A 16,335-nucleotide genomic window follows, 5' to 3' on the forward strand; every position below is an offset into this window, starting at 1 on the left:
AAAGCTAACTGTTAAGGAGAAAGGTGTGTCTCAAAGTAACAGGATTTTTTGATTCAGAAAATTTTATAGAAAAGAATTGGGCATAATGTACCTTGAAGAAATTTGCAAGGTCACAGTTTAACTGTTAATTTCACCAGTTTATAGCAGAGGAATTATTTAAACTGGTGTTGGTATGCATGTCAGTATTGCTGTTAGTGATTAAAAAGAAATTTGTGCATCTTAAACTTCTTGTAAAGATGCTATCTAGTTGTGGAGTGAGCTTATTCAGTTGGAGAACTGACAGAGTTCCTTGTAAATGTATTTCTGTGATGAAAGGAACTCAATGCACTACAAATTGCTGTTCAGGCATGTGATTTTTCTTGTTAGTTTGTTCTTGATGATTTCTCCTTTCCCTGTCTTTTAAATTGTAATGTCTTATTCTTGGATGACGTTTTTGTGCGTTGCATCTCACTTAACTGTTGTTCAGTTTTGGCTTCATTTCTTCGGTACATTACAAATTTTGTGTTTGACACTGAGTTTCCATGTGGTTGCATCTGTTTGGACTAGAGATGGTTTCTTGACATTCTTATGCTTTCATCCAGCTGTTTGTTTCGTGATTTGTAAATGTCCAAAGTCAGAGCTCTTGATTTAGATGTTTGCCCTACTCTGTAAGAAATTGTAATGACACTTGTATTGGTGCACCCTATACTCCAAACATGTTTGTTGTTTGTATCTGCTTAAGAGTGACTTAAATTACAGTAACCTCTCATTGAGCTTTTTTCTTTGGAGAAATATCATGTAAAAAATTTAAAAAGAAAGAAGGGTATAAAGCTCTTACTAATGCATGTGAAGTCGTGCACAAAAATAACTTTTTAGATTTTTAATGATTCAGTAATAAACCCTGGATCATATGAGTTTGTGGAAATCCTGGAAGACCATTAACCACTGTAATGTGACATTGTGGAGGCATTGCCAATTGGAGCAAATGATCCGTATGTAAGACAAAACTTTGCAAAATGTTTCCTTTCTACCTAGTAATGCCATCTTGATCTCTTACTACTTACAGGGTTTTACAAACTGGAATAAAAGAGACTTTAACCAGTTTATTAAAGCTAATGAGAAATATGGTCGTGATGATATAGACAATATTGCCCGTGAGGTGGAGGGAAAGTCACCCGAGGAGGTCATTGAGTATTCAGGTTTGTGATATATTTAAATGTATTTCTTCATCACGTGGTATGACCATCACTTTTGTTACATGTTCTTTTAAAATTAGAAGATGTAGAATTTGAATGTGTATAAGAACAATTTTTTTTAAAGTACATGATGGTTCTTTTCAGACGACTTATTTCTGTTAAAAAGGTTGGATTTGCAGCATATAAATACAACTTCAGCTGCCTTTATCCCTCCTTAATCAAAATTTAGAACTTTGACTACAGTTAATTATGTTGAATGTAAACTTTGTTACAGTTGTTATTAAACTTTTGCTTGTAGTTAACTTTTAAAGACATTGAATGAAGTGTCTGTGCAAGTTTATTTTTTGGGTCGCATAGTAAAAGGGAGAATATTAGCAAATCTTTAAGATTTAATGGAACAACAAACTGCATTTTTTTTTTTTCTGGAGTGTTTCAACAGAGTAAAGTAATGAGTAGAGAAAAATACTTGGTTTTACAATTTTTTTTTTCTTTTTTAGCTGTTTTCTGGGAACGCTGTAATGAACTACAGGACATTGAGAGGATTATGGCTCAAATTGAACGAGGAGAGGCAAGAATTCAACGGAGGATCAGTATCAAGAAAGCCCTTGATGCCAAAGTAATAATTGCAGTTTTTTTTCTGCACCTGACTTCTTCCAAATTCCTTCAGAAAAGGAAGAGTTGGGCATCGGAGTTCTATCTTTTTATGTAGCATATATCGTGTATCATTGATCAACACTAATATGTAATAAATGCTTGATGCACTACTGTATGTTTAATAGTCCTTATTTTTGTTTTGCATTCAGATTGCAAGGTATAAAGCACCTTTTCACCAGTTGCGTATTCAGTATGGAACAAACAAAGGGAAAAATTACACAGAAGAGGAAGACAGATTTTTGATATGCATGTTACACAAGATGGGCTTTGACAAAGAAAATGTGTACGAGGAATTAAGGCAGTGTGTGCGCAATGCTCCCCAGTTCAGATTTGACTGGTTTATCAAATCTAGAACTGCGATGGTAGGTATCAGTTACATGGACCAAGTCATGTGAAGTATCTTGTTCCTTTCTTTGAACACCATCACATAAAGTTTTGATTTGTGCTAGGATATTGGAGTCTAGGAAACAAGTGCTGAAAGAATAACTTTGGTTTTTATTCTAGTTTCTAGTTATTAATAAAATAACCTTTTCCCTTAGTGCAGCAAAAAACACAATACAGCTGAAACAGATTAGAAAACATGACAAGGTGAAGTCCCATGTTACCCAAAGGGATTAATGCAGGGTCCTTACAAATGGCCTTGTTACTTTTGTTGCAAACTCAAAGTTTTACCAAACAATGTCTCTTAAAATATGACTGCTTTTCAGGATTATGGGACAATATTAAAGACTGAAAGCATCTGAATTCTATACTGGGAGAAAAGAACAGCTTCTCTAATATTGGCACTTAATTTCTAAAATCATGAGGAAATTGAGTGATTCATGTAAGAATTAATCATTGAAGCAACTGGTTTAAAATGCACTTTGTAGTTTTGAATAAGGATTATCACATGCAAGCGTTTAAATTTCTTTAATTATACTTTTCCTGAAGACTTTGTACTTAGGGGATGTAATACAAGTTTGATAGCAAGTAGACTAGTAGTCTGAATTTTGGCTGTATTTTTTTCCTTTCTCTGTCTGAAGAGCAGAGCCATAGAACCATTCTTTTTTAATTTAGTCATTCAGTGGGAAGTAATAACACCAACAGAAGCTTTGGTGGTTGCAAATAACAGGTTATGTAGGTACCAGCCTCAGAATATGGGACTCTGTTAATGAGAAAAAAGCTGTTAGCTCTGCCCTGGAATTTTTGCTGATCTCCCCTGATTCAGGTTTTTTTTTGTGAGTCTGTGCGCTTTATATAAGAAACACACACGTGCATTTTCACATGACTGTTTTTATATAGGAAAAATATACTTCCAGATTTTTTTATAATGCTGCAAATAGCTTCATCTTACTTGCAGTGAGCAAGAGTTGGAACTTTTTTTTGTGCTTGAATAAAAGATTATATTGGTCATGGCTGATACAAAAGAATGGAGCACAACTGTCCTTTATACAGCTGCCATAGATTCTCCCTGTTGTCTTGTAAGCAAACTTCTAATTAAATGCTATGCTGCAGTCATAACTTAATGTCATTTTATACACAAATCTGAATTTTTTATTAGTTTAGTTTAGCAACTGCAGAACTACTGTGTATTATTGTGTATTGTCTTCATTTCCTGGCCTCAGAATTTGTTTATAATACATTCTTGTGGAGTTGGAGTTCTGGGACTGTACAAGGAATAAACAAAACTTAAGAGAAAATATTTAAAATGTGTATTTGAACAGGTGGGAATATTTGCTTTTCCCAGTGCTACTTTAAGTTATGCAGTACAATTTCTACTTGATATTTCACCAATTTAGGTGTCTCTGGATAGTGCAGCAGTTAGCTCTTAATTAAAAAGAATTACAAGCTTTACTTGCTAAAATGTCAGTTTGAAGAAATACTGTATTTTAAAATTATGTCCATAAAGAGAGAAGCCTCCAATATTTAGTCTATTATGAAGTTTCTTTTAAGTTGTCTGTGGAGGAATCCATTTAAGTAAATCATAGGAATGGGTACTAGAAATTAAAAATGTAGTTCAACATTTAATGTAAGTTGACATATAACTAAATCAGGGGTAGAGTTAAATATTCAGTTTAAATTCTTGTGCAGATGCTTGTGTTCAGTATAATCTTCTTTTTAAAGGTGATAGAAATAATTTGCTAAAGTGCAGAAATATGTTCTATGGTGTCTAATGCTGAAATTGAGGCACTGGGAATATAGTAAATCTATTGGATTATGTTTTCTCTTAAAATTCTATCCATTAATACTATTTTAGTTTTTCTGCCATTGTACAGTTGAAAAAGAATAGTATGAAAATACAAAGCTAAAGTTATCTTTTACTTTAAATATGGATTCAATTTTCTTAAATGTTTTAAATTGTCATGGTATGTATGGTTAAGTAGTTTATAACTGCCAGTTGCTGATACATTTTATGTACTCAAATATCCTGACACTTGTGCAAGTATTAATTTCTATGGTTCCATTTTGCACTAGCCTGGTAATTTTTATGAAGAAATGTGCTGGAAAGTTGTCATCTTAGAATACTGAAATTCATATGTGATCTCAGAATTACTGTATACTTTCAAAATTATACAAAACAAGATAGAAAGGGCAGCATAATTCTGAAAAGGATGTAGCAGGCTCTTTGAAAAACTTTGTGTTCTACTAACCACTAGATGTCTCTTGAATTCCATGTAAATAGCTAATTTATCTTGCATCTTCTGTTTCTTCACCTTTTGAAGATTTCTCTTTGGAAAAAAAAATTCTGCTTCATTTGTTTATTCCAAAACCAGATAGTTTACCCAAAACGTAAGTTTTTCAGAGAGATTGAGAATGCCTTAAATTGTGATTTTTTTTTTTTTTAAATTTTTTTTTTAACTGGGCACTGAGGTTTAAATTTTTAAGTTTCGTTGTTATTGTTCTTTTATTTCTGTCCATGCAGGAAGAATGCAAAATACTATGGTGGTAGTGAATCATGTATCTGTTTTCTGAAGTCATCAATTATGCCTATTCTCTTTTACCTTTTTGCAAATTCTGTGCAGTGTAAGACACGACTCCTTTGTAAATAGAGGAATATATGGGCCTGTTGACAGAGCTTAGGACTACTTTCACTCCCAAGTCAGCATCTCTGCTTTCAGTCATGTGGAAGGTGATGGTTCAGTGCTCTCATCTTATTTGTTGCAATCCTGGTCTTCATAGTTGTGAAGGGATGAGCAAAGTACATCTTATCTCTTTCCATCCTAAAGGGAAAACTATCAGGCCACACTGAATAAAATATCATCCCTAAAGGTGCGAGGCATTTTAAACTCTTAAGTGTATTTGTATAGTAATAAAATGGAATGGATCAGTCCCTATTGAAATTTCAGTAGCTCAGCGCAGGATTTATCATGCAGATTCTTTCTGATGGTAGGTGTAGAAGGAACCTGTGTGCATGTCACATCTTACTGTCAACTGCTTCTGTGGCTCTCCAGAGAGGATTGTTTTTGAGTCCATCCTCTGTCCACAGCATGTTGTTCTGGCATAGTAGTCCATCTGGAAAGTCTAACCATGAATCCGTACCTTTAATAAATGTATGTATTTATGCAAGCTTTTTTCCCCAGGAAAGAGGAGGATTTTTCTTCGTGCCTTAGGCAAATGGATGAAGGTTATTTCTTAGTCTTTGCTGATTATGCTTGTCTTGAATTTAACACAAACCAGTTTCTCATACACAAGAAAAGATCTAGAAGATTGTTATTATGGAGCAGCTCGTCATCAGTCTTTACCTGCAGCTCCTGAAAGTCTTTGAGTGCAATGTACACAAATTTAAATGATGTAAAATGCTTCTGACATATTGACAATCATCTTTCTACTTCTGTCTTTTAATTTTTATCATCTCTATTCATCTACAGAGTGTAGATTTTTGGGAGAGAGGTGCTCTTTTCTTCTGTGTTTGGGGATGCAATGTATGTTGGAATGGCTTGCACTCAATTTTCCTCAGACTTGTCGCCTTTTATCTAAAAACTGCTGTGTGGGTGGAATTTGAAGGTTTTGATTGTCTGAAGTAAGAGTATTTTAGGTCCAGCAGGACTGTCACATGCACCCTAATTTATGATTGAACCTGTACTTGGGAGTGTGGGGTTACTTTTACATGGATATGGTAGAAATGACTCATTATAATACTTTATAAAACTCCATGCATGAGACTGGAACATTTCCAGTAGGGAGTTGTAGGACTTAAGGAATCTGGTTAAGCTTGAGGGTATTAACATCTCAAAGATGAGTCATGTGCTTGACTGTTTCAGAATATTCAGGATCAAGAAAGTGTGCAGGCTGCATCGTTTTCCATCATGTAACATGATGGATGAGGGAATGTACAGGTTACAGATGCTGAGAAAATAGAGACTAATTCCTGGGCAAAAAAGGTCACCTCTTCACGTCAGTGCAAAAAGACCAATTGTAGGTTAAGATTTATGCTACTGGGCAATTCTAGGATAGCTTGTGGTTCAGAAATTGCTTATTTGAATTTAATAGAGATAAGACATATTTTTCTGGCTTTTTTCCTTAGAAGAAAGCTTCCTGCTTTGAGTTGGGAAAAAAAAAAGCCCATGGAATCACTGTTCTCAATGTACATAGAACGTACTGAATAATTAGAATAAAAACAAGTACTATTATTTATTTGGTAAGATTTTTTTTTGCGATGGGATATGAGAAAGTGTCCAAGTCAAATGAGTTCTCTTAACCAAGCCAGCTGTTACTAACTACAATGCAGATCTGCAGATCCTTTAGAGTTATATTGGAAATAATTTTTTTTATGTGTAAATGACCTTATGGCATTTAATCTTGATCACTTCCAGATAGCTTGGAAGTCTTGATGCTAAAAGCATTTAGGGCTTTCCACCTGAATGCTACTCTACAGGGTCTTAACACAGAAAAACTAGTCTGTGCCACAGAAGAGTATTGCTTAAGATAGCTTCAATTCCTTTTCTCTCTGCTTTAAAGATATACTTGAAGACCTCTCCTCCTAAAATCTGGCATAGTATGCTAGCAGGCTATAATTTGCTTCAGCTAAACAAGATGAAAGATGAGTTCAGTATTTTAGGATGTCAGTTTGGAGGATATAGACAATCCTGAAAACTTGTTAGAAACTTGAATATTTCAATAAATCTCTCGCTGTATATAAAGAAGGTTGCACTAAGGTCAAGACAGATGAACAATAACTAAGCTAATCTTCTTAGTACATGAATTTTGAACTTTTTTGAAAACTTGCGTATTTTGGAATGCAATTATTTTGAATGCATTTATGTAAATGAGAGAATTTGTATAATTTCTTTAGAGAATTTGATGTTTTCTGTTTCCTTAGGAGTTTCAGAGGCGCTGCAATACTCTCATATCATTAATAGAAAAAGAAAATATGGAAATTGAGGAAAAAGAAAGAGCGGAAAAGAAGAAAAGAGGAGCAAAAGTTACAGCAGTATGTTTAGCAGCATTCACTTCACTTCTAGTGGGGCAGAATTCAATTATATTTTGTTAGAAAATGAAAAAGATAATTGTAGCCACTGATTGCTTTAGTATAAACCATTAGTTGAGAGTTTAAACTGCCATATTTGTCTACTCACAGCTCTCTTACATTTTATGTAGGTATTCCCTATTTATAGTGTTTTGGGGCTGCTTTTTTTCGAAGAGTCTTTTTAGTAGAAGAAGATGACTCTTTGCAAGAAAATGGAGCACTACCCTCTTTCTACCTACATATTTACATCGTATCTTTGCTTTAATTTAATCTCAGATTGTTATTCCTTCCCTATGCAGTAGTTCCTGTAAGAAGAAATTGTAGGAAATGCTTCTTTTATTTTGAAGAGTTGTCATATTTAGAACAGTTGTGTATAAGTCAAGGTCCTGGTATTTTCATCCAGTTCATGGTATGTGTGGTACCTGTGCCATTGAGACCATGTAATGATTTCAAGAAGACAAAAGGTGTAGCAGAGTTAAGTGTCTAAATCTGGGATTTTTGTTTGCCCTTCCATTATATCCTACAAAGCCGAATTGAATATATAATAAATCAGCGTCACTTATCTTCTTTTTGAATAGTTAGTCAGGTACTCCAGCTTATTTTTTTTATAATGCCACCGTTTTGTTGAATTTATAATTTTTTTTTCTTTTTAGTCACAGAAGAGAAAAGCAGATTTGGCTACTGAGAACTCTGGAAAAAAAGATGCCAAGAAAGTGAAGTCTTGAACCTGAAACCTGAATGTTAAATGTAAAAGTGCCACTCTCTTCTCTCCATGTACAAGTATTAATTAATTGCCAACTTCTTTGTATTTGTGGTACTCTCCCCCAAATCCCATGGTTTAATTTTGCAGATTTTGTATACTTTATGATGTCTTTCTTTACCTAGATTGTGTAGCTTTATATCTTATGCATTCCAGTATTTTTGTGTACTGTGTTTTGTGAGTTTCATGTCTTTGGCAAAATCCACTCAGTCCTTGTTTTTTTGAAGCTTGTGCTGAGGTTTTAGCTTTTATATGTTTTATATGCTGCTGCTTTGAAAGAAAACCTAGATTCTATAGCTGTATTATTGTTGTTTCATATTTTAAATTTATATGGCTGTTGGAAAATAAACTGACTGAATTATTTGAAGAGAAATATACTTCACCTTTGTTTTCCCTACTCTCTCTCCCTTTTTTGCATCGCTACATTTAGAGTGAATGTTAAGGTTTGTATAATTGTGCCTTCATCATCAATCAGATTTTTTTTCAGAGGAGTACTTAGGATCAGGAGCATGACAGAACAAAAAAATTTAATTAGACTGACATCCATGTTTGCTGTCAGCATTAAATTGACAGTTTTCTCTGAAATGTTTGAAAGGAAAGCTAGCAAATACTTTTTTCCTTTATCACTGGTTTCTGCTGGGCTTCATACATGCTTAACCATTGGGTGAGGTGTTTTTCAGAATGACCTCTAGATGAAAACTTTTCTATGCCTAATAAACTAAAGTAGTCAGTTAACAGCTTCTTTAAGTAACAAACACAATAATTCATCTTCTGGTTGGTAGGCTGCTCAGCCATGCTGCCTTGTGCTGAAAGATCTTTGTTGCTCTAATTATCTCTGCTAAATTTCTGCTTTTACCTTTGGTTCGACATGTCAGTCTGAAGCAATGGGGATATGTTATGGAGTGCTCCTTTTTAGTATTTCTATTTTAATGAAGGGATGAAAGTGTTGGATGTATGATTTTTTTTGACTTTGCAAGAATGGCCTTTATTAAGCAGGTTCATAGTTTCTGTTCACCTTGCAGTCTCTGCCTTTCCCAGATCAGTAGAACAGTGACTGTGGCATCTAATGTTTTGCTTTAATATTCTGTCTCTGATATGGTGTTTAGTGTGGACCTTGCTGCAGTGAGACATGCCCTCATAATGTCAAGTCTAGATTAATGCAGTGTGCTTTACATGGTACTTCCCTTGAAGACTACTTGTATATTTCTTCTAGTGCAGTTTGTTTCCTTCTGTGGTTTGAGGTATTTTGAGATGAAAAAAGCCTCTTTAAACTCTTTTTATTCCGTGCTTTGCACTGTCTACCTTCTTCTGTATTTGTAAAAATCAAGACTTTATAAAAAGTTCTTGAGTCTTAGGACAGAGTTCTGCCTGTATTCTTTTATGTCATTTAAAATATATTGGAATGTCTTTGAAGTTTTCTAGGATTAGTCTCTGTAAGTTTGAGTAGTTTCCAGCCTTTCTTCATGGTCTGTGTTTAAGGTTTGGGGCAAAACGGGTGTGATGACTTGGTTGAACATTTTGAAAGATTAAGGACTTGACTTCATATTTTGGAATGGAGCTTTTGTTTGGGGACCAGCATTAATTTTTTTCACTGGGCTTTTATTTGTAAAACTTGTAGTGTAAAAAAGGGTATTCATCTGTTGAGATTCATCTGATGACAGCTACATCTAATAACGATGGGGCACAACGTTCAGACAGAAGGTTAGTGATGGGTGTCAATGCATGCTTTTAACTGAGTATGCAACACAGATGGGATAAGTCTGATCAGAAGACTATGTATTTTCAAATAATATTTTTGGTATTGGTGTAGCTGATGTCCTGCTTTATCCTTGGGAGATGGACATCGTGTGTAATTATGGGCTGAAAAAAGGCTGTGCAGCTACATACATATATAATCACAAATTCCTGGAGCATTGCTATTAGTAGAGGAAGATGCCTTATTTACATTTGCTTTTTTGGCTCCTGTGTCACTGTGTTTATGGCCTGAAATTATAAAAACAAGTAGAAATAGGAGGGAAGTAAAGGCTGGAAGAGACAATTGAATTTTTATTGAATTACATGGCTAGGTCTAGATCTTATTCCGTTGCTCCTGTTTAGTGTTGGGTGAATATTTTGATGTTTAAAGTCTTGAAATAAGTGTATTCTGCTTTTGTTATTGTAGATTAGCTTTGTTTGACTTGCATGTTTTAGTGTATCCAGTTCCTGGGTTGCAAAGTGTATGGAAAGTCTTAAATGGTAATATCTCAGCTCGTTCTTCTATGCTGATTTCTTGGTTTGAGTTACCACTTGAGTTAATGTTCACTTTTCTACTCCTTCAATGATATGATACACTAGCTGTATAGCGAAAGATCATGCAGTTGTTCTTCCAGATATTATCCTCTTGATCTGACAGCTCCTCTGAAGAATGATAGACGCTCCCAGAACTGTCTGTTATCTCTTACAGTCTGTAGTTCCTAGTTAAACTGAATCTGCTGTTGAACAGTGGTCCTTGAGAGCACTTGTACGCTGTACACTAGTTCCACAGCATTTTGAGTCTTCCCATCCATCATGTCCCACAGTGATAACTAAAGAAAATTGCTAACAGCTGCTGGTCAGGATTAAAGTAAAATGGATCTTTCTTTTCCTTTTTTGTTCTTCTAGTTACAGAAATACACACAGTATGTGCCTAGGAGTATCCAAACGATATGCTGCTGTGACTCCAAATTAGATGAACTTAAATAAAGGAATTTTCCAGCTTTTAATTACTATTTTTTTAGGTGAGGAATGCTGTTTGTAAGAAATTTGTAAACACTGAATGTAATGTGATACAAAACTTCTGAAAAGTCCAGGCCTTTAGGCTATTTGATAGTTGCCAAAAATTTACATGATATTTTGAAATTTTGAAAATAATTGTTTCCTTTCGAGTAGAAACTAAAATTTGATTATGTTAATATTAGGCTTGAAGAAAGAAAAAGTAGTCATCTAGCACCTTTCACACGTCAAGCAGTGCACGTAACATCCTGGGAGAGGTCACAACAGTTGTGTTCCTTAACTTTTCACATTTATTGCTTTCGAATTATCAGTCCTTTTATTTTTGAGTTACGTTGGTGATGACAATCAAGTCACACAGCTGACCATCTTCATTATATTTAATTTCCATTTATTATAGTGACATAGAGAAGGAATGAAGCTTCCTCCCTGCTGGTATTATTAGACCATCTTTAGATACTATTTGCACCAGTAGCATTCCTACGTTAAAATATTGGGTAAGATTTTTTTTTCTTGTAGATTAGTATTGCTTGTTTGATTTGGTGTTAATGCTGCTCATGGTTTAAAAAACCCCAGCTTTCACTCTGAGATCGTAAGCAAGTGGTATAGCATACAGAAATTAATCAGAAGCTTTCTAAATGCGTAACAGAAGTTAGTTCCATCACGCAGCTCCTGCAGCACCTGCAGTTCCCGCTGTGCACTGCTACAATAGAGGCGCTCTGTGCACACCTCTTCCCCAGGTTCAGTGGAGGAATTGAGTACTTTCAGTGATCACAAATTAATGCCAAAGCTAAAAAATGTGGGCCTTACAGGTTGAAAAAGCAGATGGAATTTTGCCGTCAGGAGTGGTTTGTGTGAATGTAAAATGACATGGTTGGTGCAGACGTTGGCACTGGTGGTGTTGGAAGGGATTGATCACTGTGGTTCTGGTCTGGTTCAGATAGCTTGACAGTTGTTACATTTTACTTGTTTATCTGGTCTGTGTACTTAGCTTAAAGCACATAGGTAAATGCTTTGGTGGGTCACAGTTATAATGTTTGATATGTTATTTTTCTGAAAGAGTTAAAGTTGAACTTGGTTTGCATATTTTGAAATGTAATGTACTTCATAATTGCATTTGCATGATATCCATCATTTCATAAGAGCCTTAATAGGGGTAATATTTGCTGCCTCAAAGGTATGTCTACATTGTGTTGTTGAAAGATAACTTCTGAATTTTTTCAGATTGAGATTTGTTTCTTAAGTTGTACTTATATGAAAATAAAAGTTAATATGAACATGACGTCTTCTAGTAATTATACTTCTGGTATAGATGGACCCATGCACTTGGGTACTGTTCAAAATAGTTTGATCTGTTTTCGTTGCTGTTGTACCTCTCATAACCTTCAGGCTATGGTAGCTGAATGTAAGAGGGGGTGTGTGTGGCTGTTCCACATCTGCTTTCAAACTTTCTAATTTCCTGTAATCTAAAGTAAAATACTAGTACCTGTATTTTTGTCACAGCCTTGCCTGTGTTGTCTCTTAGTACGGTATAATACAATGTATGTTGATCCTGTATTAAAGTATCTTACTGTTTTTCTGTTATTCCATACCTCTGGTCTGTTTCTAAAATAAAATACTTTGTAGCTTAAGTCTAGGAGACACAGAATGGTAGGGACCAGGACTTTTGTCACTGCAGCTGTTGATCACTAGAAGACATGCTAGATATTCTGCTTGGTGCGTGTCCTAAATAAACGCTCAGTTTTCCACTTTTTTTCCTCAGGACAGCCCCCTAGAAAAAACAGGAGAGACAGCAAGGAGCTCTGGAAGACTGGCATTGGCTGGTAGCAATTCTGTCTGCTTCCCAGTGACTTGTGATAGACCTCACCCTCATTCACGGGAGACACCTAGACCAGGAAGGAGGAGCTGGGAGTAGAGATGTGGATCGTCTTACCTTGTTCTCAATAGCAGGCCAAAACAATTGTGGGTTCACTACAAGAGCCGTAGTTCTTCCAGACAGCTTTGCGTAGTGCCAGGCATGATCCCAGAGCTAGTTTCTACTACTTACGTATTCTCAGTCGCAGTCTGCCGTCACTAAAGTTTACCGTTTCCAAGATTTTTTGGAAGCAGTACCTGCCAGCTCTTCTGGAGAAGATGCTCTGTTCAAACATCACAACTTTTAATGGGAGCAGTGATCCCATCTGCAGAGCTACTCAGAAGCTGTGGAGTTTGGTGTTGTCACCTGATGATCGTTCTTGCTGTATGCATTCAGTGCTTTTGGGAAGGTCAGGCTACAGACACTTTTTGCAGGGAACAGGCCTTTTTGTTTCTACATGGCAGTTTCTTGCCATAAGAAAACAGGCTGGAAAGTCATCTTCATTTGTCTTCTCATTTGTTAATTAAGGTGGACACTGCTGAAGGCCACAATCTTAAATCACACTCAGCAGTTTGGTAAATGGCATTCATTATGTGTCTTCTTTCTTTAGCTTAACAGGTGGATATTCCTCAGGACACCGCCTCACAGTGACAGTCTAACGTCCAGTAAGGCTTCTGTTATTTCTCTTTCCTTAGAATTCTTCCTTTCACATTTTCTAAAGAAAGGCTTCTGAATTTCTAGATTCCTTGATTCTCATGTCTTTAGTCCTTTGGAGTTTTTTGTTTGGGGTGTTTTTTTGTTTTTTTTTTTTTACTTTTATTTTGTCCTTTTTGCTTAGGAAAACTGACTGCTGAGTATTTCAAATTATTAAAGTACTCCTAATGGTGATAGTCCTTAGACTCAGAAAATTGTAGCTGAGATGTTGGTGCCCACTGGTGGCTTATGAATTTCATGGAACTTGTACAAAATTCCAAGGATATATCCATGCTGTTAGCAGTCAGTCCTCACTTCTAAATAAATATAATACAGCATTTTGTTCAAGTAGTAACTTATAGTTTAGGGTTCTTGAAGAAATTGGTTGTTATAAATTTTTAATTGTCATTTACCTTGAGAAACTGGCTATAAAATATTATCTTAACGTCAGCAATATAGTAAATACCATATTGGTAAGCCGTAAACTTTCTTTTCATCTTCATTTGTGTCAATAGCTGTTTCCTTTATGCATGTATGGATGAAATGTTGACATCTTTGCTAATTACTCTTTTTTTCTGCCTGAAATAGATTTTCATTGGCCAATGCTGTGTTAAATGTACTCTTATTCCATGGTAGTAGGCATGATAACAGCATAGAAAAATAGAAGTTAATTTTCAGCTCTTCACTGGTATTGAGTCTTAGCTTTTATTTATTCAAAATATCTGAATGGATATTGTGAGTGAAGTGCTCTTGTCCTCTTCTGAAAAGAGATTTTGAGACACCTTTTGTAAACAAACACTCTTAGTTGAGTACATCAGTATCAACTAATTGGGGACCTAACTCAATGCGTTGGTAAATGTATTGATATCTTTGATTCAGCAGCATCAAAGTAGAGCCCTGATGATGTGATTTAGGTGATGCCACTGAACAGTTGGGTATTTCCAGCTGTGTTTTCTGGGTGTTTGTTTGACCTGGAAGGCTGTTTCAGCTGGGTGTGGTGTAACCCGGGTGAAGGTGCGGGACGATGTCTGCTTCAAGAGCCCGCACGCTGCAGGGACCTTCTAGCCTGTCTGATATGAGCGTGCCTGTGTCCCCCTGCCTGCTCTGCACCCTCTCCCCTCTGTCAGCTCCTCTCAGAAAATACTCAGCCTGATGTGTGCTGCCTGGTGTCTGCTCTGGGTGGCAGGAGAAGCCCTCTGTGCCCATGGCTGCACCCTCTGTCCTGGGGTGACGCTTGTGCCTGGTCCTGGAGCTGAGGCTGCTTTCGGTTACACATGTCTCTGGCTGGGGGTTACAGACCCTCCTTGGAGGCGCTTGTCACTCTGCTGTGTGGAGTCTGTGTGACCTCTCTGGACACAGGATTGGGCCAGTCCTGGAGCCCGATACCAGGCTGAACTGTGCCCAAGAGGCCAGGAAATGGAGAAGAGACAAGAGGTTGTGAGTTATTTATCAGGGAGAGGAGGGACAGGACGAGGGGGAACGGTTTTAAGCTGAAAGAGGGTAGATTTAGGTTAGATATTGGGAAGAAATATTTTCCTGTGTGGGTGGTGAGACACTGGCCCAGGTTGCCCAGAGAAGCTGTGGATGCCCCATCCCTGGAGGGGTTCAAGGCCAGGCTGGATGAGGCTTTGGGCAGCTTGGGCTAGTGGGAGGTGTCTCTGCTCATGACAGGGGGTGGAACTGGATGAGCTTTAAGGTCCCTTCCAACCCAAACCATTCTGTGATTCTATGGTTGCTGTAACCTGCTTAAATATGGGCGGGTGTTTGGATAGAGGGGTGGTCATGTCCCTGTGAGGTGCAGGAAGATGCCCAGGTGTGTGTGATGGACTTAATAAAAACGCAGCTCTTGGCTGAGAGGAAGCCTTTGCTTCAGGGTCTTATTTCAAACCCTGCTGGGTCAGTTGACATCGTGGGTATTTTCATGAGGAGGCTTCTTGGAATCCTGTCCAGATGAACAGATGGGGTGTCTTGGCGCAATCCCCAGGTATTGCACAAGCCCTGCTCTCACTGTCACTGCTCCCTTTGCGTGTGGCAGTGCTGAGGTGCTCTCTGTACTTAGCCCTGTTGAGACACAAATCTATAGTCCAGCTGTCTCTGCAGAGTTTGTCAGTCTGTACCAAATAATTTTACTGAAATGATTTCTGAAATAATTTTACTTATTAACACTACAAAGTAATTTTAATACATGCAGAAATTCACCTTTCCATGATGCACATGTGTAAGAGGTACAAGAAATTTCTTTTGCTTAAACTGCATCCCTGGAGACTCAACATTTTTTTCCTTATTCAATAAGAAGTTTAATTTTAGCTCTTTGTGATACTCATTGATAATTAACTGCTCCATGCACTGCATCTTATTATTCCATGGGCTTGAAGATTTTCTGTAGGAAACAAAAGGAAAATCGATTCCAGCAAATACAGTTGTAGCCTTCTTATTAGGTTATGGTACTCAATGTAAATTCATGTTTTGAATTCATGTCGTCCATCAATAGGTGCAATTATTGATTTGCGATGGATGAGGTAAAAAGTGAATAATTAAGTTTTTGTCTTTGTTTTTATAACATGAAAACATATCCAACTTTATTGAGCTGCAAGTTGCTTTCAAGTGAGACGGAATCAGAAACACAAGAATGATGTTTGTCTGTTTCTTGGATGCTGATAGGATTTTGTTAACATGCTGACTGGCAGGCATCCCATTGTAGAAATTTATTCGGAAACCTGGGGTGTAAGGGTTTGCTGTCTGATCACTGGTCCTGGTGCCCATCCAGTCTTCTCTGGGACTGGTTGAAAAGTGGGAAGTTATCTTGCGTACAGTCCTTTTAATTGTGGTTTTATGGCTTTTGTGTAGATTTGCTCAATTCCAGGTGCTGGCAAAGCCAGGACCGCACTGTGCTGATTCAGCAGTTCGGGGCTCAGGCTCTTGCTCACTTTACGGACAGTGGTACCTCAACTTGATATTGGCTGAACGAGATGACCGTTTCCACAGTCCCTTAAAATGCCGTAGC

General features: G+C 36.8%; 1 protein-coding gene across 1 annotated transcript in view; it reads left to right on the forward strand.

The window, feature by feature from the left end:
• The window catches only part of SMARCA1 (SWI/SNF related, matrix associated, actin dependent regulator of chromatin, subfamily a, member 1), a gene marked incomplete at its 5' end in the record, with an annotated part of 23,573 nt that extends 15,072 nt beyond the window's left edge, over positions 1–8,501 (forward strand). The window contains 5 exons of the mRNA XM_010074306.1: positions 1,046–1,178; positions 1,673–1,791; positions 1,979–2,191; positions 7,129–7,239; positions 7,929–8,501. Coding sequence (XP_010072608.1) covers positions 1,046–1,178; positions 1,673–1,791; positions 1,979–2,191; positions 7,129–7,239; positions 7,929–8,000 — 648 coding nt within the window. The remainder of the gene's footprint in view (positions 1–1,045; positions 1,179–1,672; positions 1,792–1,978; positions 2,192–7,128; positions 7,240–7,928) is intronic.
• Between the last annotated feature and the right edge of the window lie 7,834 nt (positions 8,502–16,335).

This window comes from Pterocles gutturalis, unplaced genomic scaffold, assembly GCF_000699245.1.
Source record: "Pterocles gutturalis isolate BGI_N339 unplaced genomic scaffold, ASM69924v1 scaffold15122, whole genome shotgun sequence".
In the NCBI taxonomy this organism is placed as follows: domain Eukaryota; kingdom Metazoa; phylum Chordata; class Aves; order Pterocliformes; family Pteroclidae; genus Pterocles; species Pterocles gutturalis.